This window comes from Rhodotorula graminis, assembly GCF_001329695.1.
Source record: "Rhodotorula graminis WP1 unplaced genomic scaffold RHOBAscaffold_5, whole genome shotgun sequence".
NCBI classification, from domain to species: Eukaryota; Fungi; Basidiomycota; class Microbotryomycetes; order Sporidiobolales; family Sporidiobolaceae; genus Rhodotorula; species Rhodotorula graminis.
In genome coordinates this window covers 1,338,371-1,365,221 of record NW_017264932.1, presented here as the reverse complement: position 1 = coordinate 1,365,221, position 26,851 = coordinate 1,338,371, and the positions used below count along the sequence as shown (strand labels likewise).

Here is a 26,851-nt window from a genome sequence, read left to right as displayed (position 1 = left end):
GGCAACGCGCCAACCGCGACCCTCCGCTCTCGCCTCTCTTGACTCGCTGCGGCCTGGTACAACAGGTGCACTGCAAATGCGCAACATCGTCGAGATCTACAGTCGTGAGGCCGTGCGAGAGAGTGGGAGAAGGGTCCTAGCGCGGCGACAGCTGAGCGTTCGAGAAGAAGGTGTGCAGCTCTTGCCTGCCGACCTCGAGGCCGCCGCCCTTGTCGTCCTGCGTGCGCATCGAAGACATATGGAGAGGAGAGGGGACGAGGAAAGAGGGTCAGTCAACGCCGAGATGAGGACGTAGAGAGGAGGAAGGGAAGAGAGGGCGAGGACGCACAGGGTAGCACTTGGCGATGAGCGCCTTCCACTCGGCGACGAGCCTCACGAGCTCGTCCTCGCACGCCTTCCACACCGTCTTGAGCACGTCCTTCTGCTGCGCCGCCTGGTTGACGACCTCGGCGCCAAAGTGCTTGTCGACGCGCTTGTACAGGGCCTCGATCGCCTTGCGCAGGTCCTTGGCGCGGGTCTCGGCCGTGATGCGGCGCAGCGACGAGCGCGTGTAGGCCGAGTGGAGCGACACCTCGGTCGGCGGCGTCGTGCGCAGGAGCTGCTCGAGGCCGGCGAACCAGTCCTGGTCGACGAGGGTTGGGCAGCGTCAGGATCCTGCTCGGCTATCACGCCGACGAGAGGGAGAGAGAGGATGAGACGCACGAGTTGACGTGCGAGAGGGCGGCGCAAGATGAGGCGGATGTAGGCGGCGAGGTTCTGGTCGTACTTGGCGCGAGCGGCCGAGACAAAGGGCCCGAGCGCGACGACGCGCTGCTTGGTCGAGAAGACGGTGATGATGTGGTGCATGTTTTCTGCGCGCGTTCGCGGCATCTAAGGTGTCAGCTCGTGCCCGTCCGAGGCACGGCGAGACCAAGAGAGCGTGGCGACGGACCGATGAGGATGACGTGGTAGTTGAGCTGGTCCTTGCCCTCGCCCTGGGTGCCCTGCCCCTCGCCGTCCATCTTGGCCATCTGCTGGAGGCAGTCGAAGATCGACGCGACGATGCGCTCGTAGTGGCCGTCGATGACCTGGCGGATGTTGAGCGAGTCGGCGCCGTCGAGTTGCGCCTCGATGCGGGCGACGAAGAGCTGCGGGCGACGGCGACGACGGTCAGTGTCGCGCTCGCTCTGTGCCGGAACGAAGGAGAGAGAGAGAGGAAGAGGGCGGACCGGGAAGACCCGGACAAAGGGCACGACGCCTTTGCGCTTCTTGAGCGTGAGCTTGGTCTGCTCGATGCTGCGGATCTGCTCCTTCTGCGCAAGTAGAACCCGACGAGACTGAGTCAGTACACCGTCGACGCAGTCGGAAGACCGAGAGGGAGAGAGGAGGACGCACGCAGGACCGCTCGAGGGCGAGGAGGGACCGCTGGTACTGCTTCTGGAGGACGCGCTTGAAGAACTCGTTGTTGCCCTCGTCGGCGCGGAGCACGAACCGGTCGAGGACGGCGAGGATGCCGACGATCTGGCTGCGAGTCGAGGGGCACGTCAGGTCAAGGTCGCCCCGGCAGGAGGCGAGAGGGAGGAGGAGAGGAGAAGAGGAACGCGCGACGCACGCCGAGTCCTTCTGCAGCACGGCGTCGATCCAGTCACGCATCTCGCCCTCAAGGAACCCAAAGACGACCTCCATGGCCGACCGGATGTCGCGCAGCTGGCCCTTTTGCGCCTGCTGCGCGAGGTAGCTCGTCGCGCCGCGGCGGAAGAACGTCTCGAGCGACATGTAGTCGGCGAACGTGATGGACGCGTCGAGCGGGTTGATGTGGAGAAAGTCCGAGATGAAGCCCTGCTCGCGAGCGAGGTGCGGCGTGACCTGGTGGAGCGCTTGAGCGAACGCCTGCGCCGGGGCGGGAGGGAAGGGTCGAGCGTCAAGACGGTCCTGCCGGCGGCAACGAGAGCCCGATAGAGCGAGAGATCGAGTCGACGCACCTCGCTGCCCGTGAGCTTGCCGTCCTTGTCCTTGTCCTTCTTGCCACCCTCGAGCGGTGCGCGCGCGATCGTGCCGACCCGCCGCATCGACTGCTGCCGCATCGTCGGGCTGTCCTTGATCACGAAGCCTGCGCGCACGAGTACTTGTGTGAGCGCCGTCTCGTGGATCGGGTGGGGCTCGAGGAGAAGGAGGGAGAACGTCGCGACGCACTGGCCTCGAGCTCGTCGTCGGTCGCCTTCTTGACCTGACTCTTGAGCAAGTTCATGAGGCCCTGGATCTCTTGCCGGTGCAGGTCGCTCATCGCCGTGAAGTAGGCCTGCGAGGGAAGGAGGAGCGTGAGCGAGTTCCGCAAGGCCATCAAGGCTCGAGCCGACCACTCGACGGCGCCCTGCTCGAGCCAGGCGACCGAGAGGAGGAACCCGCTGCGACGCACACTGCAGATGAGCTGGTACCGCTGCTGGTCGATCTCCTTGACAAAGAGCATCAACCCGCAGTACCGGCCGAGAAAGTCCTCCATGGCGGCGTGGCTCTTGAGGCGGCCCTTGTCGCGCGCGGCGGCGCCGGCGTCCTTGGGGTTGAGGACCTGGTCGACCTGAAACTTGAACATGATGCTGAGGAAGTCGAACACGCGCTTTGAGAACTGCTGCGCCTTGGCGCGGTACTCGCCGACCCGCTCGGACGCGGCGGCCATGTCGCCGACAGCTGCACGTGGGTGGGGCTCGAGCGTCAGGGCATGCTCCTTGACGACTCACGCCGACTCAGAGGGAAGGAGAGGGGACGCGCCCGTGTCGCGAGTGCTCAGGAGCGCCTTGTACAGGGACACGACGCTGCGCTCGAGCTTCTCGATGCCCTGCTGGCTCTCGAGCGACTCTTGCGCGAGCGCCGTCAGGTCGTGGTCGGGGATGTGGATCGTCGACTGCGGGAGAGAGGGTAAGAGTTAGTGACAGGCGACGAGGAGAGAGAGAGAGAGGAAGGGGGAGGAGGACGCACCATGAGCTTGTCGAGCTCGGAGAGGAGCGCGCGCTGATTGGACGTCTGGACCTGCAGGCCCCGGTTCTGCGACTCGATGTGCGCGATGTCGTCCGTCATGAGCTGCAGGCGAACGGACGAGTTGAGTCAGTGTCGCCCCTCGAACGAGAGACGAGGCCGACGAGGACGCAATCGAGCGCGACGCACGTTGAGCTGCGTCTTGTACAGGCCGATCATGAGGTCCATCTTGTCGAGCTCTGCGAGGGCATCGTCGAGCTGCTTGACGACGCCGACGACGCGGTCGTCCGACTCCATGATGGCGTGGATCGAGGCCTGCGGGCGTGCGCGAGGGGGTCAGTCGGTCCGGTCCGTCCTCGAGTCGAGCGCGACGAGAGGGAGCAGTCGACGCACCGCCTCGAGCGCCTTGAGTTCGCCAACGAGCCGCTTCTCGATCTCGTCCGCCTTGCTCTTGCCCCTGCCCGCCCCTCCTCCGCCTCCCCCACCGGCGACGCCGTCCAAGCCCAACCCGAGCCCGCCCGTCCCGCGCCACTCGAACCCCTCGAGCATCTCCTCGACGTTGGCGAGCACGGCGTCGTCGTCGATGTGCTCCTCGGCCGCCTTGCGGCTCACGGCCGACAGCGGCATCGGGCCCGAGGGCGACACGGGCGGGCGACCGGCGCTCGAGCCCGAGCCGGCCGACCCAGGGCGCGCTCCCGCGCCGCCAGGACCCGACGACACGTCGACGCGCAGGCCGCTGCTGCTGCTGCCGCCGGCGACGGGCGGCGGGCCCGGTCGAGCGTCCGGCGCGACGCCCGACGGCCGGCGCTGCGACGCCACCGGCGCGAGCGTGCTCGTCGACGCGCTTGCCGCGGCTGCCGCAGCGACCGTGATGGTCGGTGCAGGTGCCGGTGCGGGAGCGGCGGCGCGCCGAGGGGATGGCGGACGGGGCTGCTGCTGCTGCTGTTGCGTCGGCGGTGGGCCGGGCTGCGGCTGGCTCGGGCCTGGTCGAGGCGCCGAGGTGCCGCCTGCAGGAGGGCGGTCGCGCTCGTTGAACGAGCCTTGACGCGAGGACGAGGTCGAAGGGCGAGAGGAGGACGAGGCGGCCGTGCTTGGCGGGGGAGGGCCGTACTCGGACCGGGCCGAGGCGGTGAGCGGTGCGGTGCTGGCTGATGGTGCGGGTGCCCGAGTCAGACGAGACGGCGGCGGCATAGCCGATGCGGGCGGTCGCTGTTGCTGCTGCTGCTGCTGCTGCTGATGAGGAGGCGGCGGTTGCTGCGCTGCGGCGGCAGCCGCCGCTTGTTGCGCGGGCGTGTCGACCGAGAAGCCGACAAGGACGAGATCATTTGGCGAACGACCGATGCCTGTGCGCGCAGGAAGGGTTGGTCAGGAGGGAACGAGGCAGAGAGAGGGGGAGGAGATGAGGACGCACCCGTCATGTACCGGCGCCAGCACCGGACGAGGGTAACGAGGAACTGGGCCTGGTGCGACGACGGCAGCTCGGTCTCGTAGCGGTACGTCTTGCTGTTGATGATCAGGGTGAACTCGAGGGGCTGCGTGCGGCCGAGGGAGGGCGTAAGCGAGGTCCAGGGCTGGACAGGGCTTTGAGTTAACGAGGGTGCAACGGACCTGCATGCGGCCCGAGACGAGACGCTGTGGACGATGGGAGCAAGGGTCAGTGCCAAGTCGTGCAGGAGAGACAGGGGCACGACGAGGGACGCACCTTGCCGACCTCGACTCGCTGGAGGTCGTCGAGGGACCAGGTCTTGCCGATCGAGAAGCTGCCGTTGACGTTCTGCTTGGCCTTGTGGAGCCTGCACCTTCCATCGCGTTGAGCTGTGTGGCAAGGCGAGGGGCGTGAGCGAGTGTCGAGCTGGGTGAAGCCGAGCGAGGTGGGGGAGGAGGGAGACGGACCTGCGAGGATGAGGAAGCGGGCTTTGCGCTGGGTGGACCCGGGCTGGTCCTCAAAGGTCTGGCAGTAGGCGAGGAAGGACTCTTGCGCTGCACGGGCGGGTGTGTGAGTGGCCAGGGTCGAGCGGGGGAGGGAGGCAGGAGGGGGGAGACGGACGAGGATGAGGCGACCCGGGCTGTTGGGAGAAGAGCGAGTGGATGATGGCCCTCGAGTGGTCCTGCGCCATAGCGGGCGCGGTCTGGCGGTGTCGGGCAGAGTTGAACGCAGCTGTTGGTCGACCGAGATGAGACGGGCGGCGTCTCGCTCTCGCTGTCACCCACAGCACCCGCTGCTCGCCAGAAGCCCCGTGCAGCCACTCGAGAGCCTCTCTCAGCCACACCGAGCGCACCCATGGCCTCGCTCGAGGGAGTGCCGCCCCCTGCTCCTCCTCCCGCCGCAGATGCACCGCCGCCGCTCGCCGTCACTCGCGACTTTCGCCCCTACTACTCGCCTGTCGAGCTCGACTACCTCGTCCACCTCCAGGCCCACGCACGCCACTCGACCCACGCACCGCACCCTCACCACCCGACCACCCTCAGCGACCACCGCATCGAGCACTACCGCCAGCTCGCGTGCGGCTTCATCGAGCGCGTCGCAGCCAGGCTCGGCTTGTCAGTCCTCGCCCTACCTCCTCGAGAGCGGGCGCGCCTCTTCGTCGCGCTCCTTCTAGACGCGGTGCGCCGACTCACCCTCTCCTCGTCGTCGTCCACAGCCCTCGGCGCACGATCGCGACTGCCCAGAAGCTGTACCACCGCTTCCACCTCCACTTCTCCCTCACCGACTTTGCCTACCAGGTGCGCCCGCAACTCTCTCGCCTTCCCTTGCCCGGCCCTCGCTCACCTCGTCCCTTCCCGCTCGCAGGACGTCTCGCTCGCGACCCTCCTCGTCGCCTCCAAGCTCGAGGACACGCTCAAGAAGCTGCGCGAGATCCAGATCGCCGCCTACCAGGTCTCGAACCTCCTCGAGGGCGGCAACGGCATGGGCGAGGGCGACCCAAACGCCCAGGAGGCGCACCGCCCGCACCTGATCGGCATCGAGCGCCTCGTCCTCCAGACCATCTCGTTCAACTTCAACCTGCATCGGAGCCTCGACCCGGTCGACGCCGACGCGCCGAGCGGCACCGACGCCGCCGGCAGCGACGACGCGCTCCTCCTCGCCGCCGCCCTCGCGACCCCTCCCCCGACCCGCGACGCCTTTACCTACCTCGTCCGCCTCGCGCAATCCCTCCCCTCGCTCCCTCCCGCCCTCTTCACCCTCCCCTCGACCGCCCCTCCCGGCACGGCCCCGCCAACGCCCGACGCCGTCCTCAAGCAGCTCACCTTCGCGTCCTTCCTCCTCCTCACCGACCTGCACCGCACCCTCGCACCCCTGTCGTATCCGCCTCACACGTGCGCCGCAGCGTGCGTCTACTTGGCCGGCTTCATGCTCGTCGCGGCGTCTACCGCGAGGCGAGGGTCGGGCGGCGTGGGAGGAGCGACTGCTGCGAGCGGCGAGGAGGGCACGGGCGTGTGGGACGCAGAGGTCGTCAGCGGGTGGGCGACGAGCTGCGAGAGCGACGAACGCGACATTGACGGTGCGTCGGAATAGTTCCCCTGCCTATCGTTCACGCTCGCGCGAGTACTGACTGCGCATGCTCTTGCTCTTCTTTTCGGCTGCAGACATCGCCCAGATGCTCCTCGACCTCCTCATCTACCTGTGCCCCTCGTCATCCTCGACCTCGACCTCGGCTTTCGCCGCCGCCAGCACCGTCTCGCCCCTCTTCTCGCCCTCGTCCGCCTCGCCGTCCGAAGCGGGCCCGGCGCCCCTCTCAGACCGCGACAAGCACCTCGTCGCGACGGGCGTGCCCAACGCGTTCGCGGCACACCCGCTCCTCGGCGCTCGGGCCTCGGTCGACGCGCTCACGAGGGTCAAGATCGACCTGCGGCGCGCGAGGGAGGCGCACGGCTCGTCGTCGTCGTCGTCGTCGGGCGCTCGAGGCACCAAGCGCAAGCGGCCCTCGTCCGGCCCCGAGCCGCTCAACGGCGACGCGAGCGACGAGCCTCCCGTCGCCGCCGCCGACGACGACGACGAGCCCGACACGCCCCTCACGCGCGCCCGAAGGTGGACCAACCTCGAGGCCGGGCTCGTCGACGTCGGCCGCGTGCGCGACGAGCGCGCGCTCAGGGAGCTCGTGCGCGCCGAGGACCGGGCCGAGCGCGAGCGCGCGGCGGCTGGCGGGGCTGCGGCGGGGCTGGAGGCGGGCGCGGGGGCTGTGGGAGGAGGAGGAGGAGCAGCGGGTGACGGCAGGACGGAGGAGGAGCGCGAGCGGGACAGGCGGGACAGGAGGGAGAGGCTGAGGCCTGGGAGCGTGCGGTACAGGTTCTGAGCCGGGCGGAACGGCGGCGGCGGCGCGAGGACGACGAAGCGCAATCGACCTCTTTCCCTCGCCATCGTGCTCGTGAGAGGCTGCAGCGAGGCGCTACATTGACTACTCGCGAGAGGTGCAAGAAGTATCGAGACGCTCAAATCTGCTGCGCGTCTGAAGCCTCGAAAGCTCGGTGACGGGCACGGACCCATCGAGGTCAACTTGAGAAGGTCGCCCTCGTCGACCTGTTGGCTCCAGCTTGCTCGCTTCTGCTCGAGCTTTTCAGGCTCGTGGACGTCGGCTGACCATGTCGAGCCGGCCCAGGCCGCTTTAGCTGGCCTTGCGGCCCAGGACGACGGAGAAAGGGCGGAGAAGCGGAAGCGGTTCGCTCGAGCGCGACAGAGCTCAGTGTGCAGGCCTCTCGGCCCGCTCTCGTGCAAACGGGACCAGCTTATCGTTCGGAGAAAGCGATGCGGCACGGGACCCGCCTAAAAATGGGAGGGAAGCCGGAGGAGAACGTCGCGCTCGAGCAGGTCAGGGAGGGTGCGAGGCGGCGTGCCAGCGCCAGACAGCTCTGCGGGGTCTCAGCTGCTGAGGTTCCCTTGCGAGTGATGCACATCGGACGCTGAGCGGGCGAGGGAGGCGCGCGAGAGCGTTGCAAGAGCGGCACGAGCGGACCGCGGCATCGAGTGGTTCTCCTCGGCACCTCGGAGAACGTCGACTCTCGGGTCCACCTGGCGCGCACCTTGATCTCCGGCATCGCCGCAAGTGCGACGAATGCCTTGCGGCGGTTCGGCGGACGCACGCTTGCCTTCGCTTCCATCACTCGCTCGCCGCTCGCACGGACCGCCTCTCCTCCTCGACCCGCCTCACGCTCGCCGCTTCTCGACGAGGTACCTGCGTGCATGCACGTCGGTCCCGATGTAAACGCGGGTGCGCCCGCACCCTTGTGCGACCCCTTGCGGGCGCAACTCTCTCGCGGCGTCTCGCGGACGACCCCCACCCGTCGCACTCGACCTTCGCTCCTCCGGTGCCCACGCCCAGATTCTCCGGTCGTGCAGGGCAAGCCTGCTTTGAACTCTCGTCCCTTTGCTCAAGTCCGCACCCGCCCGCATCCGCACAGCGTTGCGGCGCGCCTGATTGGCTTCGAGGAGGCTCGAGCGTGGGGGCTCCTCTCACTCTCACCCGATTGGGACGCTTCACCGGCGCTCCGCCCTGTCAACGTGGCTCCGCACAGATACGAGCCCTTCGTCCGGAGAACGCCCACGTCGCGGCCAAGCATTCTCTCGAGCAATCGGGTGCGACGAGGCCGCCGCTCGACGTGCGTTTTAGGGTCGACGCCTCGCTCGTCGCCCTTGCGCTTGATCGTGGGTCGCTCGTGGGGGCTCGACACCTCCGCCCTGCATTCGCTTGGACCTGCGCTAGACGAGGCGAAGCAGGAGCGGGCGTTCTCGCGCCCACACCAACGTGCAGCCCGAGCGACCCGACCGCGGACGAGTTCCTCAAGGCCTGCTTGCTCGAGTTGGGGTCCCAGATCCTCCCTCTGCTCTTCTCTCCACACTCTTCTCCGCGCTCCACACCGCTAGCCCCCTCTCCAACCGCCGCAACCCTCCTCGCCGACACCTTCTTCCGCCCCGCCGACGACGACGACCATGGGCTTCCCCACGCTCAAGCGCGCCGAGACGGCCGAGTCGACCGCCACCGACTCGAGCTCGCTCGACTACGAGAAGGCGACGACCCGCCACCGCGAGTTTGCGCCGACCGAGGACAAGATTCTTGAGGAGGAAGAGGAGACGTCCGGCAACGTCGGCCAGGCCGAGTACCTCAAGTCGACGCAGCAGGCCGAGATCGTACGTCTTCCACTGCGTCGTCTAGGGTCGAAGCGGGCGAGGGAGCGCCGCACGAGCCCGTCAGAACCGATCTGACCCTCTTCCTCCTCCTCGTCCCCGTCCTCTTCCCTCGCCGTCGTCCTCTTTCTCGACAGACGCCGGCCGAGAACAAGGCCATCGTTCGCCGTATCGACCTCTGCGTCCTGCCCCTCTTCTTGATCACGCAGACCCTCCAGTACCTCGACAAGACGGCGCTGAACTATGCCAAGGTCCGTCACCGCTCGAGCCTCGGGTCGGGCGACTTGCACTGACTCGAATTGCTCTCGCAGGTGTTCGGCATGGACAAGGCGATGGGCCTCACGGGCAACCAGTTCAGCTGGGCCGCCTCGATCTTCTACGTCGGCTATCTCGTCGCACAGTACGCTCGAGCCTCTCTCCCTCTCCTCGACCTCCCGGCTCGACGACTGACTGTCCTCGTCCTGCAGGGAGCCGGCGGCTTACCTCATCGGTCGCTACAAGGCCAACCACGTCCTCGGCATCACCTGCGTCCTCTGGGGCGTCTGCGTCATCTCGATGATTGGCTGCACCAACTTCACGACGGCCATGGTCAACCGCTTCTTCCTCGGTGCGTCCCAGACTCTCACATCTCGGCGAGTCGAGCAGGAAGAGAAACTGACCCTTTGCTTGAACCTCACAGGCTTCTTCGAGGCCGCCGTCACGCCCGGTCTCTCCCTCATGACCGGCTTCTACTACACGCGCCAGGAGTCGCCGCTTCGTCAGACGATCTGGTACTCGTCGGTTGGCTGGGGCGGCATGATCGGTTCGCTCATGGCGGCCGGCATCGAAAAGGCCAACGCTTCGAGCCTTGCCGTTCCCAAGTGGGGTACGCCATCAGTTTCCCTCGCTCTCGACGCAGCCAGCGTCTTGTACTGATCCTGCGACTCCCACAGAGCTCATCTTTATCGTCCTCGGCGCCATCACCATCGCCTGGGGCGCGGTCCTCTACTTCTTCCTCGCCGACGGTCCCTCGAACGCCTTCTGGCTCAAGCCCGAGCAGCGCACGCTCGCCGTCGGTCGCGTCGCCGCCAACGGTGTCGGTATCAAGAGCAAGAAGTTCAAGCGCGAGCAGGTGCGCCGACTCTTCCCCTGTCGCGCAGCGCCGGTCGGCCTCGAGCAACACTCGACCTCCTTTGCGACACTTAGACTGACTTTCTTTGACCCTCTGCAGATGTGGGAGGCGCTTCTCGACCCCAAGGCGTGGTGCCTCACGATCGGTGAGCAGCTCGTCCCTCTGCGTAAAAAACGAGGCCCGTGCGCTGACCTTCCCAAACCGCCCCTCGTCCTCCTTTGTCGCCCTCTCCCGCCCTCGTCTCTCCTCCTTTCGCAGCCATGTTCGGCTCGAGCGTCCCCAACGGCATCCTCACCAACTTCAGCGGCACCATCATCAAGGACATGGGCTTCTCGACCTTCGACGCCGCCCTCCTCGACTGCGCCGGTCGTTCCTTCCAGATTATCTCGCTCATCATCGCGGGCCTCGTCGCAAACTACGTCAAGAACACGCGAATGCTCATGGTCACCGTGGGGAACGTGATCTGCGTCATCGCGACCGCATTGCTCTCGTTCCTCCCCACTTCGAACCACTGGGGCCGCCTCATCGCCTTTTGGTTCGTCAACGTCCAGTCGATTGGCTTCACCCTCGGCCTCGTCATGATCTCTTCAAACCTAGGCGGCTACACCAAACGTTCCATCACCTCGGCGATGGTCTTTGCGGCGTACTGCGCCGGAAACATGGCTGGCCCTCAGGTTCGTCTTCCCGTCCTCTCCAGCCGCTCCCTCCCTCTGCCTTTGGCTCTCTCTCCTCCCCATCGTCCCACTGTGTCCTCTGCGCGTCCCGCGACAGAGCCTGACCCATCCTCGCCGCCCTCGCAGTTCATCTACGCCAACGAGAAGCCTCGCTACCAGTCGGGCGCCTACGCCATGATGGCCGGCTACATCGCCAAGCTCGTCGCCCACCTCGCTCTCTGGGCCATCATGTACCTGTCGAACAAGTCGCGCGACCGCAAGTTCGGCCCGGCCGACCCCAAGCTCGCCGCCGCCGCCGGCATGGAGGACAAGACCGAGTCGGTCAAGTCGAACCCGTGCGTCGCTCTTCCTCCCTCTCTCTCTCTCCCTCGTCCACCGAGTCTTCCTCCTGACACGCCCTCACGCCTCGCAGGAACTTCCGCTACGTCCTCTGAGCGCCGAGCGCTCCTGTTCCCCTTCCTCTTCCTTCATTCGGCTCGTCTTTGTTCGTCGTCCCCTGGTTGTCTCTGTCTGTGCCCTTGGCCGTGTAGAAGTCCCCATATCGAGACAGTCTGCAACTCCTGTCGTTTCGTCATCATCGCGCAAAAAGAGAGAGCTCGAGCGAGAGTTTGGCTGTTTGAGAAGGTCGACTTTTCGGCGAGCGTTCTCGCACTGCTGAAGCTTTCGCGATGCCTCGGCCTGTCGACTCGACGCTCAACACAGTCGTCAGAGTGCCCGGCAGCAAGTTTTGCGACCCCTCGGCGAGCCTGGGTCTGCCGGCGCTCGATCTTGCGCCCGCACGAGCCTTTCGCAAGGTGACTCGTACAGGGCCTGCGAAAGTCCGCCCGACAGCTAAAAGCTCGCTCGCACGTCTCGATAAGCCCGGTGCCGGGACACCTGGCCGGCGCAGCGCAGGATTGCAGCACTGAGACGGCCTCTTCGTCCGCCGCCTTTCTGTTCAAAGTCGCGCGAGCGAGGTACTGGGTAGCTTCCTGGAACCCGAGATGGTCCTCTACTCGCCGCGATAGGTATATTGTCGACGTTCGAGAGGGTACGTAGCGCAGGCAGAGCAGGTGCGCCGACTAATCTCGTGTCGTCGGCGCTCCTCCGACGACGCTTGACCTCCTCTGCGACTCTTGAACTGACCTTTTTTGACTCTCTGCAGATGTGGGAGGCGCTCCTCGACCCCAAGGCGTGGTGCCTCACGATCGGTGAGCAGCTCGTCCCTCTGCAGCAAAACCGAGGCCCGTGCGCTGACCTTCCCAAACCGCCCCTCCTCCTCCCTTGTCGCCCTCTCCCGCCCTCGTCTCTCCTCCTTTCGCAGCCATGTTCGGCTCGAGCGTCCCCAACGGCATTCTCACCAGCTTCAGCGGCACCATCATCAAGGACATGGGCTTCTCGACCTTCGACGCCGCCCTCCTCGACTGCGCCGGTCGTTCCTTCCAGATTATCTCGCTCATCATCGCGGGCCTCGTCGCAAACTACGTCAAGAACCCGCGCATGCTCATGGTCACTGTGGGTGACGGGCTCGGCGCAGGGATTCGTGCCCATTCGGCGTTGCAGACGACCTCGCTTTCTCGACATCTGCGAGCTCTCGAGGCAGGGACCGCATATCTCGAGACTATGTACATGCACTCGTCAAGCACGCTATGACAGACTACTTGCCGCGATGTTTGGCGAACGTCTCCTTGACGCCGGCGCCCTGCAGCAAATCCTCCCTGCACCGCTCGTCCACCTCCCGCCCGGCCACCGCAAGCCGCACCACCTCGTCGATCGCCTCGGGGCGCACGACGACCACTCCATCGAGGTCGGCGAGGACGATGTCGCCTGGATAGACGGTCGTGGGAGGGAAGGTCGGCTCGAAGGGAGTGGCGGCGGCGGGCTGAGGGTGGATTTCGAGCGGGACCTGGACGCGAGAAGGGCGAGTATAGGGCGACTGGCCGAGTATCGAGTGCCCTCGAGCAAAGACCTGCGAGTCGAGCAACGTCAGGCGAGGAACGTGCGAGTCCGAGTAGAGCGAGAGGGAGCGCACCAAAAAGTCGAGGTCGCGCAGCTCGGCAAGGTCGCGGCATCGGCCCGAGGTGACGACGCCTCGCACGCCCTTCTTCTGTAGAGCAGTCGCGAGTAGGCCGCCGAGACTGGCGCTCTTCGAGTCTGTGCGCATGCGAGGGTCAGCTCGACGGGCACTCGGGCGTCTGAGGGCGAGGGAGGGACGTACGAGCGGGCGTCGAGATGAAGAGGACGCTGTCGGGTTCTGCGAGGTCCACCTGTACGCAGAGAAGGCTAGTCAGGTGCGTGCGCTCATGGCGAGTCGGCCATCCAGAATCCGCTCGGCGGAACTCGAGAGGGAGAGAGGGCGCGAGACGCACAAAGTGCCCATCCAGCTTCGGCGACTCGGTATCCTGCCCATCGACTAGCTGATTCGCGAGGAGAACGTCAGGCTGTGCTGCATCACGCGGAAAGAGCGAACTGGACGGACCTCGACCGTAAAGACCTCGCCGACGAGGACCGTTCCCTCCGAGCCACTGAAGCGGTCCAGGTCGGGGATATAGCCGCCAGAAGGGTGCTTGAGCTTGACGAGGGCATCTGCGACCTGCGCGGGAGGAGAGGTCAGCGCCGCCCTCGCAAGCCGGCGGAGGAGGAGGGAGGAGGGCGGACCTCGCAGGTAGAAAACGCCGACAGCTGGTCGAGCTGGTCGCGAGTGGCTCGGCGGGCGGACATGACTGCGCGCTAAGCAGCTGTGCTGAGCGTGCGGGTGCGTGGCAGGAGGGAGACCCTCTGGCCGGCTCCGGAGAGCAAAGTGGGGAAGGAGCAGCGGGACGACGACGGCACCCTTTGGGCTCGTTCGAACGCAGGGCGGTTGAAATCTAAGCCAACTCTCTCTGTGATCCGTCTTCGTAGCACGAGAGGCCCTGAGGAGAGAGGGACGTGCTGTCAAGCTGGCCCTCTCGCCGACGCGAGCTCCGGACTCCTCCAACCTCACTCTCGACGATGGCCCCCTCGACTGTGGCTGAGCATGCACCGGCTGCTGCCGGTCAGCAGCCTGCACTCGACGTCGTGCGCCACTACGGCGAGCTCCTCGAACGCGACGACGTGAGCTCGCCTTCATCAGCTCGAGGCGACGGACGCACCTCGAGACACAGCACTGACCCCTCTTTGAATGCGCACAGCCTCTTCCAGCACCTGTCGCAGCAGTAGAGACCCTCGCCGAGCTCGTCTCGCGCTCCGACTCGTCGACCATCCAGGAGCTCCTCGCCCTCCTCGACCACGCCTCGGCTCAACTCGCCGCCGCGTCCTTCAACCCCGTGTCGGCCCAGTCCGGCACCGCCCTCTTCATGCGCTACCTCACCCTCCAGCGACCACCGCCAGAGATGAGCTTCGCAGAGTTCAAGCGCGAGCTCGTCGGCCGCGCGCGCGAGTTCGTGCGCGGCAGCGGCAGGTCGAGGGAGGTCATCGCCGCCAACATGAGCAACTTTATCCAGGACGGGAACGTGCGTCCCCCTCTCTCCCTCATGCCCCTCCCTTTGTCGCCGAGCACGGCGAGCTGACTCTTCGTCCTCACGCAGACGATCCTCGTGCACAGCTACAGCGTGCGTCCCGGCCCCCTCGACCATCTCCCACTCGCAGAGCTGACCATTCCTACCTTGTGCAGCGTGTCGTCATCCAGGCCCTCGTCTTTGCGGCATCGGTACAGAAGAAGCGCTTCCAGGTCTACGTGACCGAGTCGCGACCTGTGCGTCCTCCTTGCCCTTCCTTCACTCGCTCTATCACTCTTGACGCGTGTTTTCCTACAGTTTGGCCTCGGCTTGAAGACGCAGGCGGCGTTGGACAAGGCGGGCATCCCCTGCGTCGTCGTCCTCGACTCGGCCGTCGCCTACATCATGGCCAAGTGCGTCCTGCTCTCTCTCTCTCTCTGTGCCCCACCTTCTTCTGACGCTCTCCCTCGCGCAGGTGCGACATGGCGGTCGTCGGCGCAGAAGCGGTGTGCGAGTCGGGCGGGCTCGTCAATTTTGTGCGCACGAACCCTCGCCCTCCCTCCTCGAGGACGCACAAGCTCACCGGCTGCCTTCCTCCTCACAGATCGGCGGCTACCAAATGGCCATCGCCGCCAAAGCCCTCGGCAAACCTTTCTACGGTGCGTCGGCCGCCTTGCGACACTCGAGCTCGCGAATGACACCTCGTCCCTCTTGCAGCGCTCGCCGAGTCGTTCAAGTTTACCCGCCTCTTGTGCGTCCTCGCCCCCTCTTTCCTCTCTGAGAACATAGCCTGACGATGCTTTAACACAGTCCCCTCTCCCAGTACGACCTCCCCTCTTCCTTGCCGTCGGCCCCTCTCGCCTTCCCTTCTCTCGACGAGGTCGAGTCGCGCGACGCAAAGACGGTGCCCTCGACGCCGGTCCGCCCGATGATCCACAGCAAGATGCCCGAGCCGCTCGTCATGAGCGACCAGGCGACGCGCCAGAACCCGATCCTCGACTACACGACGCCGGACCAGGTGCGCACCTTCTCCCTCCTTCTCCCTCTCCCGCCGGCAACAGACGAGGCCCAAGTCGATGCCGAGCTGATCCATGTCCGCTCGGCACGCAGATCACGCTCATCGTCAGCGACGTCGGCGTCCTCACGCCGTCGGTAAGTCCGTGTGACCTTCCCTCGCCCTCTCCTTCCCTTCATTATCCCCCGGCGGGCCCGTGCCCGCTTCCCGCCGTCTCGCGCCGCGTCCCGCCTAAGACGTCGTCGCTCATGAGCGACCGCACTCTGCATTTCGCCCGCAACAGGGAGTGTCGGACGCCCTCTTTGCCGCGTACGGCGGGTAACTCTGGGCGGTTCATGTCGGGCCTGGAATACAGAGTTGTCTCGCCTCTTCCCGCGTCGTCGCTCGATGAGTCGAGAGGCTCGCTGCAGATCTGGACCCGCTGCTGCAGGCCGTCCCGGCTGGCTTTGCTCGTCCGGCCGGCTCGCTCGTCCAATGGCGGGTTCCGACACGAGACAGCCGCTTTGGCCTGCCGAAAGCGGGCGGCCAAGCCTCGTCGCTATCCTCCGGGAGCCAATCTCGTGCGCGGTCCCCCAGCTCGCTCTGCCGGATGCGCCGGCACGACCGACGTCGAGGTCGCCAGGCACTGCGGATCCAGGGTGACAAGGTTCCGGGATCAATATTTCGGCTGGCCCTTAGCGCAACTCTAAGAGGCGGGCCGGTTGCCTGATCCGAAGCAGGGAGCGTTCTCAGCGTTGGCGCGTCGCTCTTCTCGGGCAGGACCTCCAACTCATCTCGACCCGCCTTGGGCTGGATGGCCGCGCCTCTGACCTGCCCGCTCCCTCGCTCTCTACATCCCGTCCCCCCTCTCTCTCTCTCCCTCTCCCTTCCCCCCCCTCGCTACTCGCACGCACCGCGCTCGTTCCCCTCAAGCCGCACGCGCCACCTGTCGTTGACATCGCGTCGATCCGCCCGTCCGCCTCAAACTCTCTCTCGACCATGGACGCCTCGTTTGGTTCCCACACTCGGCGGCACCCGGCATCGCTCCTCCCCAAGTTCATGCACGACCCTCGCCTGCTCGAGCTCGTTCGGCAGCCAGTGACGCCCGCCATGATCAGTGCGTCGACCTCTCTCTCTCGTCGTCGACGCCCTCTCCCGATTCGACCGCTGACCTGCTCCCGCACCCTCTCTCTGCAGCCTACATCGCCGAGCGCGCCGTCGACGTCATCAAGTGCGACGCTGCGCCCGTGACCAGTCGTCCGCCGTCGCCGCCAGCGACGCCGATCAAGAGCGAGATCCACCGCCAGCCGCACCCGGACGTCCCGTCGCTCGAGTGCTTCATCTCGATCCTGTGCACCAAGTCGAACGTGCAGGTGCCGACCCTCCTGTGCACGCTTGTGTACCTCGACCGCCTGCGCGCTCGCCTGCCCAACGTCGCCCACGGCATGGAGTCGACCCGCCACCGCGTCTTCCTCGCGACGCTCATCACGGCCGCCAAGTACCTCAACGGTGCGTCGCTCGTCGTCGCCCGCCTCATCTTGGTCGTCGAGCCGTCAACTGACTCGTCCTTCCTCGCAGACTCGTCGCCGAAGAACAAGCACTGGACCCGTTACGCCGCCGTCTTCCCGCTCGCCGAGGTCAACCTCATGGAGCGCCAGCTCCTCTTCCTCCTCGACTTCGACCTGCGCATGGACGAGGACGAGCTCCTCGCACACTTCGAGCCGTTCCTCCCGCGCGAGCCCGTCGCGTCGACGAGCAAGCTGCGCGTCCACGCGCACGTGCACGCACCTCTCGCCTCGTCGGTCCCCCTCTCGCCGCGCTCGATCGTCGAGTCGCTCCACACCCCTCCTCCTCGGCGCCAGTCTCGGTCGTCGGTCCCGGTCAAGGTCGCGCCGTCGTCGGTCGCCTCGTCGTCGCGTCGCCCGTCGACCGTCTCGCACTACGCCGAGACCGAGATGTCGCCTGCCGACTCGCACTCGTCGGCGTCGTCCGTCTCGTCGGCGTCGCCGTTGACGCCCATGGACGAGCTCCCGTCGTACCCGGGCATCCACATCATGTCGGCGTCGTCGTCGGCGTCGCCGCCTCGACGGGGGTCGTACGTCGGCGGGTGCGAGCCGTCGCCGCTGCGCAGCCTGCGCCCTTCCGAGCAGCGCTCGGCCTCGTTCCTGCGTCACGCGTTCCAGACGAGTAAGGCGGCGTTCTCGCTCGGCGGCATCGAGCGCGGGCGCAAGCCGCCGCCGGCGGTCATGGCGCACGACGTCGACCTGCCGGCCTGGTGAGGCTCGTCGACGGCCTCGCCCTCGCCTCGTCTCGACGCTGGTCGTCAGCCTCGGTCCCCTCGTCTCGTCTCTTGTCTTCTGCCCTCGTCGTCGTCCCCTGTTGCAGCTTCAAAACTCGTCCTCTCTGTACCCCCTCGCAGTGCCCTCGTCCTCCCCCTGTTGCACCTCTCGCCCCCTCATCGCATACCTCTGTAGCCTTAGCCGTATTCTCGACGTCGCTCTCAGCAATCGCTGTGCGTCCACGACTCGTTTCGCGATCCTCGCGAGTGACCTTCTCAAGTGAGAAGCTCTCGTTCTCACACGCTCGCGCTCGCACGAGCCGGCTTGTTCTAGCTTCATAGAGCTCGCCGCGTTCCCGAGCAAGCCGAGACCTGCTCGTGCGACATCTCTCGCCCACTGAGCTTTCCGCGCTTCGCTTCTCGCGAGCAGGATCCGCCGCACTTGATCGAGGAGGGAAGGTGCGCTACAGTAGCTCGAGTCGACCGCGCTCTGCACCGCCCACCCACTCGTCGCTCGCTCGCCAGGACCAGCACCGCCATGGCACCCGCAGCAGCGAGCAAGAAGCCTCGAGCCAGCACCGACAAGCCGTACCGCCGAGGCGTCACGCTCGGCAAGGCGATGAGGCGGGGCAAGCTCGACAAGGGCGGAGCAGCAGGAGGAGGACCTCAGCAGGATGGCAAGGCCACCAGGACTAGTGCGGCTGGCGCCAAGGGCAAGGGCAAGGTCCGGGCACCCGCACCGCGCGCAGCCGACGAGCCACAGTCGGACGAGGGCGACGTCGAGCAGCTCGGCGGCGAGGAGGACGGCGAGGGCGCACGCGGTGCAGCAGGGCTCGAGGGGGACAGCGAGGACGACGAACCGGCTTCTGAGCCATCGCAGGCCGCGACCAACAAGCGGCGCGTCCCTCGCAAGGCCGGCGGCACGGGCAAGAAGCACAAGGTGTTCGTCGAGGAGAAGGTGCGCCCTCCTCCTCCTCTCTCTCGGCGGTCCTTGGGCGCATACTGACTCTCTCGACACCCACAGAGCGACTTGCTGTCCCTTGCGGCGTCCATCGGCGGTCAAGCCGAGGCCAAGAAGCAGGAGCGACTCGAGAAGGCCGTGCGTCGCCTCGTCCTCCTCCTCTCTCGCAGCGCGACAGCGAGCTGACCTACTCTCGATCCGCCACGCAGAAGAACAAGCCTGTAGCGCCGGTCAAGAAGGCCGGCAAGGAGCCGAGCGAGGCCAAGCAGAAGCAGCTTGTGCGTCTCTCTCTCTCTCTCTCGTGGTCGCTCGACCTAGCCGACCCACCTCGTTCCCGCAGGCCGCAGCACGCGCCATCGTCGCAGCACGCTCCAAAGCCAACAAGGAGAGCAAGAAGGCGGCGGCCGCACCCAAGCCTGCTGCGCCTGCGCCTGTCGAGGGAGGTCGCAAGAAGGTCTCGTTCGCGTAGACGTTCGCTCGAGCAGCGCCCGCAGTTCTCTCTCTCTCTCGCGTCGTCGTGCTTGTTGTGACAATATGATCTTGTGCATGATACGAGTCTAGAGAGTCCGTCTATCTGCTGCGGCTGAGAGAGAGTGTGAGAAAGCTACAAGCCCTGCGTGACGCCTTCGACGGCCTCGCCGCCGGCCGCCGAGTGGCCCTCGACCTTGACCCTCTGGAACCCGACCTCGGGGTTGTCCTTGAGGACGACCATGTCGTCGCCGAGGTCGGCGCGCTTGTCGTCGCGCCACGCCGGGACCGTCTCCCTCGCCGGGCGCCGCACCGGGTTGGCCTCGTGCACGGCGCGCAGGTACTCGACGACGGGCTTGGCGACCCACCGACGCGGGCGGAACAGGCCCTCGAACCAGCCGAGGTGGCCGCCGTGCGAGGTCGTGGCGAACGTGAGCCACGGGTTGACGTCCGAGGCGGCGAACGGGATGCCCGACCAGTCGACAATCGGGTCGTCGAGGGCCGAGATGGACAAGAGCGGGATGGCCGTGTCGCGAATGACGTTGTTGGCCGAGGCGGCGCGGTAGTAGGCGATGGCGGTGTCCTGAGAGAACGAGCGCGAGGTCAGGCGGGAAACGAGGCGCGCGAGGAGAAAGAGAGGGCGAGAGACGCACGAAGCCGGCGAGGGGAGCAGTGACGAGGGCGTCGAACTCGAAGAGCGAGGTGTACGGGTTGTCGTGGATGGCGCTCCAGTCGAGCTTGGGGTGCGTCTTGAGCATGCCGGCGTGACGAGTCAGGAGGGTCCTGTAGACGAGGGCCGCGCGAAATGAGGTCAGGACGAGTTCTCGACAGGCAGAGAGAGGACAGTCGAGACGCACTTGAGGTTCTTGCCCATAGCGCGAGAGTAGATGAGGCGGATCCAGGACGACGAGAGCGAGACGTGGCCCTTGACAAAGTCGAACGGCGCGCCGAGTACGACGGCGGCGTTGAGCGGCGAGCGCTCGGCGTCCTCGCCGACGAGCTTGGCCATCTGATTGGCGCCGAGGCTGAAGCCGATGCCGTACAGGGGCGCGTGCGGCGCAAAGTGCGACAGGAAGGCGAGGGCGCAGCGAAGGTCGTCCGTGACGGCGCCGCTGTAGAGGGGACAGTTGGTCAGGTCGTCGCACGCAACGAGGCAGAAGGGACTCGAGAGAGGACGACGGCGACGCACTTGTACAGCTTGGGCGAGGTGATGGGCGCGCCTGCGCACCCTCGCGAGTTTACGACGGCGGCCCGCCAGCCCATGCCGCCCTGGTCCTTGGGCTTTGTGACGATGGCGAGGACGTTGCGGACGTAGCTCTCGTGCGAGCCACCGGTGAGGCCATGTGCGACGACGAGGATGGGCCGGTCGTCGATGGGCTCCGAGGCGACGGGAGGAGCAATGTCGACGGCGATGGTGCCGCCGTCGGGGACACGCAGGTACTCGCGCGTGTAGTCGATCTGGTCGTAGTTGAACTTGAACAAGGTGCAGGCGATTGTCGCGAGGTGGCCGCTGGGGGGTTTTGCGCGTGAAGGAGCGTCAGGGTTCGGAGGGCCGGGCGGAGGACGAGGGGGGGGGGGGGGGAGGAAGCGAGAGAGGGACGGACCTGGCGAGCCAGCTAGTCGGGGTGTACCATGCGCGGTCTCCAACAAGGCTAGGGCACTGGGCGAGGACCTGGTCGAGGGCGGTGGTCGTCTTGTGGCCGTTGGCGTCGAGGGACACGAGCGAGGCCGGGTTGGGGTTGCGGATGATCTTTACGGGGGCAGAGAGGCCGAGGGCGTAGAGGACGCGGCGCAAGGCCCACAAGAGCATGGTGGCGGGCTAGCTCGAGGTGCGGTGGGCGGAGGAGGGGAGAGCGACGAGCTCGAACGAGACGATCTGACTTGCACCGCCTCGGCGTCGGCCACCTGCACCCGCACCCGCCTCGCCCTCGCTGTGCAGCCATGCCTCGATAGACAGCACCACAGCATCAAACCAACCCCGACCCGAACCAGCCGGCCATGCCTCTCGAGCTCCCGCCCCTCTCGTCTACCGCCGCCGACCACGACTGGCGCTACACCGCAGAGGGCGGCGCCAACCTCGTCCTGTCCTTCTCCGGCACACACACCTCGCCTTTCGCCCACCACGTCCTCCGCCTCCGCAAGCGCAAGCTCACCCCGACCACTCGACGCGCCGACGACGCCGTTCCGAGCGACGTCGACGTCGACTTTGGCGCAAGCGTCGTCGCGCCTTTGCTCGGGCCCACCAGCGTCGTCGACATGCGCAAGGTCGAGCTCGAGCGGCCCTGGCTCGACGAGCTCGTGCGTGCGCTGCGCGAGGGTGCGTGTCGGCCGCGCGACCGCGAGGACGAGGACGAGGTCGACCTGGACGCGCCGGTCGGAGTACTCGCAGAGGACCTCGTCGCAGGCGACGGTGTCCTTGCCGTCGAGATCAAGGTGCGCCCACTCTCTCTGTGGTCGGCCTGCCTCGTCTCGCGTCACTGACTCGTCGTCTCGCCCGCAGCCCAAGTGGGGTTTCCTGCCCGCGCGCTCGTGCCTCTCGCCCGACACCGCCGACATCAAGTCGCACTACTGCCGCACCTGCATGCACTGTTACCACAAGAGCCGCAAGTCGGGCGACCATGCCGGCTCGGGCGACGACGACGACGGCTTCTGCCCGCTCGACCTGTACAGCGGCGACGTTCATCGGACGACGAGCGCCGTGACGCAGCTCTACCGCTCATGGAAAGCGAGCAACGGCTCGCTCAACAACCTGCGCGTGTTCTACGAGGGCAAGAGGGTCTCGCCGGACCAGGTGCGTCCTCTTCTCTCTCTTCTCTCCTCTGCGACTGGACGAGCGCGCCGACTCGTTGGCCCTGCAGTTTCTCGACTCGCACTCTCTACACGACGTCCTTGCTCGTCACGCGTCGTCCATAGACGGCGCCCTCAGCCCCGACGTCGACCTCGACCCGGCCGCGTCGACCTTCTGCACCTCTCTCGCACACGCCCTCGTCGCCTCGCCTCTCCTGCGCACCCTCGCCCACTTTCAGTCCTCGCTCGACGCGCTCGACATCGAGGGCCTCGCCGCGCTCCTCCTCGCGCACCCGGCGACGCGAGCCGACCTCGTCGCGCCGGCGGATAAAGCCGCCGCCGAGGTCACCAAGCTCGGAGCGCAGCCGGCGCTCGCCGAGTGGGAGGCGTTCATCGCGCGCCTCGGCCCTGCCCTGTCGCAAGGGCGCGACGCGGCCGCCGTCGCGCTGCGCGAGGGCCCGCCTCGCGACGCCGTCCTCGCGTACCTCCTCTCGGCGACGCTCAAGGACTGCTCGCTCATCGTGCGGGTCCCGCCTCGCGACGGCAGCGGCGCCGTCACGGTCAAGGCGATCGACCTCGACCCGAAGCCGATCGTGCGCATGGGCAAGTACGCGAGGCTGGACGGCGAGATTGTGCAGAGCTGGAGCGAGAGGATCGAGCGGCTCGCCGAGGGCGACGAGCTCAGGCGGTGCAAGGTGTAGCCGAGCCTCTCGTGCAGTGCAGTACACGTGCCGCGAGGATACTCTCGAGAGCGAGGCAGACGCAAGAAATCGATAGCGAGATACTGCAAGTTGCGAGCTGCTCCTCCCTCCTCGTTCCCTCGAATACGTCCGCCCGTGCTCCTCGTTCTCGCCCGACCTCGACAGGCGAGCTCGTCCATCTACGCCGAGCCGGCTGCTGCAGGTGCCCTCGGTGCCGCCAAGTCGGTGAGCGTCGCCGCGAGGTCGCCCTGGTGCGCGCGCAGCGTGTGGGACGCGAGCGCAGAGGGCACGTCGAGGTTGTCGAGCTGTGCGTCGGGACAAGGTTGGCGTGAGCGTCCGTTCCACGAGCGCCACCCAAGCGCGACGGGCGACGTGGACCTCGTCGGTCGCGGGCTCGGGACGAGGGAAGGAAAGGGGACGCACAATGACAGCCAGGTCCTCCTTGTTCGTCTTGTACCCCTCGCCACCCTCCTTCTCCTTGCCCCCGACGAGCTCCTTGCCCTCTGCGCCGTCCTGCGCCTCGCCCGCACCCGCACCCGCACCTGCACCTGGGCCGGCCGGGATGACCCCGACGGCGCCCTCGACCCGCTGCCCCTCGTCGCCCGGCGCGTCGCCGCCGCACACGACCCGGAACGCCTCGTCAAACGCGCCGGCGTCGTACCCTATCCGCTGGATCGAGCCGCCCGGGGCGAGTCGTGCGGCGCCCGAGTCGGCCCAGTACTCTGAGGGCGTGCGCGAGCGTCAGTACATTCTGAGCGCTGCCCTCAGCACAGTCAGCTCGCCGTGAAGAGGCGAGCTGCCCACACGAGAGAGAGAGAGAGAGAACGTAGCGACGCACGAGTGACCCCGCGAACCGCACCCCGCCCTCCCCGTGCGCTAGCTGCACTCGGGCCCGCAGCCTGAGCGGCAGCTTGTGCGGCGGCAGCTTCTTGTGCTGCTGCTGCTGCTGCGGCGGCTGCACGTGCGAGTCGTCGAGCGAGGAGGAGGGGGAAGGCGAGGTGGAGGAGATGATGAGGAGGAAGGGGCGGACGAGAGAGAGTCAGCGCGGGCCGAGAGGACCTGGGAGCGATGGAGGGACTGGACGGACCCTTGCGCTTCTGTGCGGCGGCGGTCGCGGCGGCCTTGGCCTTTGCCTTGAGCATCTTGAGCCAGGCGAACAAGGTGGGAGGACGACGAGGCCGAGGCGAGGACGGCGAGAGGGCGGACGAGGCTGTGCGTGCGTCTGTAGCGCGGCTTGGTCTCGCGACTGGGTGCGGAAGTTCGGCGGCAAGAGCTTGCGTTGGTGAGGAGCTAGGGCGGACCTGCTCCCGGTCGTCGCGGTCGCTCTCTCTCGAGGCGACGCAAGGCTCGGCTTTCGCTCTCCCTCTCGCACGAAAAAGAACGGCAGTGCAACGCTAGGTGGGTATGACACGGCTGGAGAGCTCGAACGAGGCAAATCAGAGCGAGTGAGGGTGGGGAGGACAAAGTGAGGCTCGTCGCAGACGGCCGTCGAGGTGCCGGCCGTTCGACGGCGGCGGCGCACGCCTCTACGCGTGCGCACACAAAAGGAGGATGGACAAGAAAGCGAAAGGAGGGTCGTCAAGGAGGGGTATCGTCGTGGCATGAAAGGGCGGCGTCGTCTCGTCGTGGTCGTCGTCGTCGTCGTGGCATGAAAGGGCGGCGTCGTCTCGTCGTGGTCGTCGTCGTCGTCGTCGGCTCGCTCAGATGAGCGACGCGTCCTCGTCCTTGCGGTCCTTCTTGTCGAGCACCTCGCCGAGCGCGACAAAGAGGTCGGCGTCGCGGCTGGCGATGAGCGAGCTCGCGCGCTTGCTGCCCTTGGCCGTGAGCGACGTCGACGACTGCTGCTGCGCCGGGGCGGCGAGCGCACCGTGCGCCGGGAACGACGCGCTCAGGGGCGAGTCGTTGCGGTCGAGCGAGAGGGGCGCGAGTTGCGGCGCCGAGGTGCTGACGACGGGCGCCGAGGCGCTCAGCTCCGAGATGGGCTCGAGCCCGGTCGGGGTCGGCGGCGGGAGCGGCACGTTGGCCGGGTTGACGGGCGCGGCACCGGTCGCGACCTGGAGCGACGGGACGGGCTTGGCGAGCTGGCCGGGCTGGAGCGCCGGGTGGACGGGCGCAGGGAGCGGTGCGGGAGCGGCGGCCGACGACGACGGCGCGTCGACGATGTCGCCGAGGCACTCGAACGGGAAGACACCCTTGACCGACTGCGTGCCGGCCGAGAGGTTGACGCCGAGCGCCCAGCCGTCGTCGTACTTCATGAAGACCTGGACGCAGTCGCCGGGCTGTCGACGGGAAGCGAGGGGGTCAGTGCGCGCCTCGACCAGGCGTGAGGCAGAGAGAGGGGGCGCACCTGGAAGATGAGCTCGTCGTCGAGGTTGGGCACGAACGTGCCCTTGACGATCCGGACCTCGCCCTGGCCCTCGCTCTCGCCGAACGGGCTCGCAGCCGCGACAGGTGCGGCAGCGGCGGCGGCGGCAGCAGCAGCCGCTGCGGCCTGCGCCTGGCGCTGGTCCTCGAGCTCCTGCTGCATCTCGCGCTGCTCGATCGACTCGTGGTGCGGGTCGGCGAACGGCGACATGGACCGCTCGCCGCCTGCCGCCGCCGCCGTGCCGACACCGGCCGCGCCGAGGAGGTTGGCGGTCGAGTTGGGCCACCCTTGGCCGCCTGCGGCCGCCGCCGACGACGCCGGGTACGACGTGAACGACGGCGCGACGAACGAGTCGCGCTGGCCCTGCTGGCTCTGCGGCGGCGGAGGAGGCCACGACGAGGTCGAGCCGGCGCCGTAGTCGTCGTGAGGCTTCTCGCCGCCGCCGTTGTTGGCCGACGCGTTCCACATCGGGCTCGCCGACGAGTTGGCGAACAGCTCCGAGTCGCCCGTCTCGTGCTGCTTCTTGTACGCGCCCGCGCCCGCACCGGCGCCGGCCATGTCGGGCGACCGACCGCCGATGAGGCCCGTGCCGGACCCGCGTGCGAGGCGCGCGTTGCGCTTGCGGCGCCACAGGAAGAAGCCGGCGACGAGGGCTGCGACGAGGAGGAGCGCGATGACGATGCCCGCGACGGCGCCGCCCGAGATGCCGCTCGACGAGTCGTCCTTGGACGAGGCCGAGCCGTTGGCCGCGTTCGAGGTCGACGAGCCGGTCGGGCGCGCCGCCGAGGACGAGCCCGAAGCGACGGCGGCGTTAGAGGACGCGGGCGAGTTGGCGACGGGTGCGGCCGAAGACGAAGAGCTTGCGGCGGCGCGAGCGGCCGTCGTCCTCGCCGCTGGTGCCGTGGTCGTCGTAGCCCGGACGGCGGTCGTACGAGCCGTCGTGGTCGGGTCCTCGGCGACCGCCGTGGTGGCGGCGGCGGCGGCAGCCGTGTCGGTCACTGAGGAAGGGAAAGGGTCAGTGGGCCGGCCTGCGCGCTCTGCTTCGGGGCTGGGGAGGCGCCGCCTTCTTCGGAACGCGACTCGATGGCGAGAAAAGGGACGCACCGGTGACGACGGTCGGGCTGATAAAGGTCCTGCCGCGCGAGGTGCCGTCCGTGACGACTGAGGCGAGGGAGGGAAGGGGAAGACGGGGAGGTCAGCTCTCGCTCGCGACGTTTGACGCTCGCGAGGGGGAGGGCGAGGACGCACGAGAGATGTGGCCGCGAATGGTCGACAGCTGCACGGCCGGGTCGGTCGCAGCAGCAGCAGCGGCGAGGACCTCGCGCGCGTTGGTGGCCGCGGCGGCGACGACCTGCGGGGCGCGCTTGCGGTGCTTGACGAAGCGGTCGACGGTGTCGATCTGGTGGTCAAACATAGCTGGCGGGTGCTGGTGGCTCGTGAAGGGCGAGTGGCGAGGGTCGAGGGTGGCTCAAGCTGGGCCGAGAGGACGCGGGGGGAAGAAGGGACCGTTGGACGAGGTGGGTGCGTGGTTGGAACGAGTGAGGGTGCGGCCTAGGGGCAGGCGCGGGCGTGTGCTGGTCGACTCGGCGGCAGGGAGGACGACGAGCGAGGGCAAGGGTGAGGGCGAGGGCGAGAAGAAGGGGGAGAGGCAGGCTCCAGGTCAACACGGCTCGCCTCGCGTCGAGACTCGTCGCTGCTCGTGCGCAAACCACGCTAACCTGCACCGCTCTCGCACTCGCTCAGCCAGAGTGACACGCCTGCTCACAGCAAAGCTGAGCCACCCTTGCGCGACGCCGAGCACACACCCCGCCCGCACGGACGGACGACGGGGCGCGAGAGCCTCGCAAAGTCCGGCCGATTACACGCTGAATAGCGAAAGCAAACGAAAGCGTCTTGACTCAGGGGAGGGCCCGACTTGAAGAGTGCGACGGTACCTCGGCCGCTCACCTCGCTCTCTTGCTCGTCGTCCTCGTCCTCGCCCTCGCCT

The 26,851-nt window shown here is 67.3% G+C and overlaps 11 protein-coding genes across 11 annotated transcripts; 6 read left to right on the top strand and 5 right to left on the bottom strand.

Annotated features, from left to right (window-relative positions):
* Nucleotides 1-268: 268 nt before the first annotated feature.
* Nucleotides 269-4,741, bottom strand: RHOBADRAFT_14116 (uncharacterized protein; the record flags this gene model as incomplete). The annotated part of the gene is made up of 16 exons (XM_018412183.1): nucleotides 269-622; nucleotides 703-851; nucleotides 932-1,127; nucleotides 1,209-1,292; nucleotides 1,375-1,504; nucleotides 1,592-1,869; nucleotides 1,962-2,104; nucleotides 2,173-2,278; nucleotides 2,396-2,664; nucleotides 2,708-2,709; nucleotides 2,742-2,878; nucleotides 2,953-3,054; nucleotides 3,139-3,264; nucleotides 3,343-3,610; nucleotides 4,384-4,481; nucleotides 4,652-4,741. Coding segments are annotated over 16 exons (2,532 nt in total), but the record flags the coding sequence as incomplete, so codon positions are not given.
* A 489-nt stretch (nucleotides 4,742-5,230) lies between these two features.
* RHOBADRAFT_49612 (uncharacterized protein) lies at nucleotides 5,231-7,307 on the top strand (the record flags this gene model as incomplete). The annotated part of the gene is made up of 4 exons (XM_018415260.1): nucleotides 5,231-5,490; nucleotides 5,592-5,673; nucleotides 5,741-6,452; nucleotides 6,538-7,307. 4 exons carry the CDS (start codon nucleotides 5,231-5,233, stop codon nucleotides 7,242-7,244), a joined length of 1,761 nt encoding a protein of 586 aa, XP_018272143.1. The 3' UTR covers nucleotides 7,245-7,307.
* Nucleotides 7,308-9,216: 1,909 nt separating this feature from the next.
* On the top strand, nucleotides 9,217-11,653 carry RHOBADRAFT_14084 (uncharacterized protein; the record flags this gene model as incomplete). Its single annotated transcript, XM_018412181.1, has 8 exons — nucleotides 9,217-9,321; nucleotides 9,382-9,470; nucleotides 9,538-9,677; nucleotides 9,750-9,935; nucleotides 10,003-10,181; nucleotides 10,281-10,326; nucleotides 10,440-10,855; nucleotides 10,982-11,653. Coding segments are annotated over 8 exons (1,833 nt in total), but the record flags the coding sequence as incomplete, so codon positions are not given.
* Nucleotides 11,654-12,448: 795 nt separating this feature from the next.
* Nucleotides 12,449-13,555, bottom strand: RHOBADRAFT_53083 (uncharacterized protein; the record flags this gene model as incomplete). Its single annotated transcript, XM_018416662.1, has 6 exons — nucleotides 12,449-12,803; nucleotides 12,867-12,988; nucleotides 13,053-13,101; nucleotides 13,204-13,251; nucleotides 13,314-13,427; nucleotides 13,493-13,555. The coding sequence occupies 6 exons, from the start codon at nucleotides 13,553-13,555 to the stop codon at nucleotides 12,492-12,494; spliced, it is 708 nt and encodes a 235-aa protein (XP_018272141.1). The 3' UTR covers nucleotides 12,449-12,491.
* Nucleotides 13,556-13,825: 270 nt separating this feature from the next.
* Nucleotides 13,826-15,696, top strand: RHOBADRAFT_53082 (uncharacterized protein; the record flags this gene model as incomplete). Its single annotated transcript, XM_018416661.1, has 11 exons — nucleotides 13,826-13,927; nucleotides 14,005-14,325; nucleotides 14,401-14,424; nucleotides 14,487-14,567; nucleotides 14,629-14,723; nucleotides 14,786-14,846; nucleotides 14,915-14,969; nucleotides 15,028-15,061; nucleotides 15,121-15,328; nucleotides 15,421-15,462; nucleotides 15,609-15,696. The coding sequence occupies 11 exons, from the start codon at nucleotides 13,826-13,828 to the stop codon at nucleotides 15,645-15,647; spliced, it is 1,062 nt and encodes a 353-aa protein (XP_018272140.1). The 3' UTR covers nucleotides 15,648-15,696.
* A 607-nt stretch (nucleotides 15,697-16,303) lies between these two features.
* Nucleotides 16,304-17,583, top strand: RHOBADRAFT_53081 (uncharacterized protein; the record flags this gene model as incomplete). Its single annotated transcript, XM_018416660.1, has 3 exons — nucleotides 16,304-16,421; nucleotides 16,502-16,813; nucleotides 16,883-17,583. The coding sequence occupies 3 exons, from the start codon at nucleotides 16,304-16,306 to the stop codon at nucleotides 17,581-17,583; spliced, it is 1,131 nt and encodes a 376-aa protein (XP_018272139.1).
* A 537-nt stretch (nucleotides 17,584-18,120) lies between these two features.
* RHOBADRAFT_43527 (uncharacterized protein) lies at nucleotides 18,121-19,012 on the top strand (the record flags this gene model as incomplete). Its single annotated transcript, XM_018414236.1, has 4 exons — nucleotides 18,121-18,540; nucleotides 18,607-18,681; nucleotides 18,753-18,821; nucleotides 18,884-19,012. 4 exons carry the CDS (start codon nucleotides 18,121-18,123, stop codon nucleotides 19,010-19,012), a joined length of 693 nt encoding a protein of 230 aa, XP_018272138.1.
* A 57-nt stretch (nucleotides 19,013-19,069) lies between these two features.
* Nucleotides 19,070-20,821, bottom strand: RHOBADRAFT_53079 (uncharacterized protein; the record flags this gene model as incomplete). Its single annotated transcript, XM_018416659.1, has 5 exons — nucleotides 19,070-19,594; nucleotides 19,665-19,794; nucleotides 19,869-20,123; nucleotides 20,201-20,521; nucleotides 20,616-20,821. 5 exons carry the CDS (start codon nucleotides 20,819-20,821, stop codon nucleotides 19,148-19,150), a joined length of 1,359 nt encoding a protein of 452 aa, XP_018272137.1. The 3' UTR covers nucleotides 19,070-19,147.
* Nucleotides 20,822-21,009: 188 nt separating this feature from the next.
* Nucleotides 21,010-22,536, top strand: RHOBADRAFT_53078 (uncharacterized protein; the record flags this gene model as incomplete). The annotated part of the gene is made up of 4 exons (XM_018416658.1): nucleotides 21,010-21,328; nucleotides 21,401-21,444; nucleotides 21,512-21,802; nucleotides 21,870-22,536. 4 exons carry the CDS (start codon nucleotides 21,010-21,012, stop codon nucleotides 22,497-22,499), a joined length of 1,284 nt encoding a protein of 427 aa, XP_018272136.1. The 3' UTR covers nucleotides 22,500-22,536.
* A 19-nt stretch (nucleotides 22,537-22,555) lies between these two features.
* Nucleotides 22,556-23,780, bottom strand: RHOBADRAFT_53077 (uncharacterized protein). The gene is made up of 4 exons (XM_018416657.1): nucleotides 23,587-23,780; nucleotides 23,338-23,454; nucleotides 22,923-23,221; nucleotides 22,556-22,804 (listed from the first exon to the last, which is right to left on the bottom strand). Exons 1-4 carry the CDS (start codon nucleotides 23,639-23,641, stop codon nucleotides 22,679-22,681), a joined length of 597 nt encoding a protein of 198 aa, XP_018272135.1. The 5' UTR covers nucleotides 23,642-23,780; the 3' UTR covers nucleotides 22,556-22,678.
* Nucleotides 23,781-24,084: 304 nt separating this feature from the next.
* Nucleotides 24,085-26,278, bottom strand: RHOBADRAFT_53076 (uncharacterized protein; the record flags this gene model as incomplete). Its single annotated transcript, XM_018416656.1, has 4 exons — nucleotides 24,085-24,778; nucleotides 24,847-25,862; nucleotides 25,969-26,025; nucleotides 26,113-26,278. The coding sequence occupies 4 exons, from the start codon at nucleotides 26,276-26,278 to the stop codon at nucleotides 24,200-24,202; spliced, it is 1,818 nt and encodes a 605-aa protein (XP_018272134.1). The 3' UTR covers nucleotides 24,085-24,199.
* Nucleotides 26,279-26,851: the final 573 nt, after the last annotated feature.

Bases quoted from the DNA above. Each gene is read 5' to 3' on its own strand.
- RHOBADRAFT_53077 (XM_018416657.1), bottom strand. From the start codon at position 23,641: ATGCTCAAGGCAAAGGCCAAGGCCGCCGCGACCGCCGCCGCACAGAAG. The intron at 23,455-23,586 runs GTCCGTCCAGTC...TCGCACGTGCAG, and splicing joins CGCCGCACAGAAGCGCAAGG to CCGCCGCAGCAGCAGCAGCA. The intron at 23,222-23,337 runs GTGCGTCGCTAC...GCACGCCCTCAG, and splicing joins TGCGGTTCGCGGGGTCACTC to AGTACTGGGCCGACTCGGGC.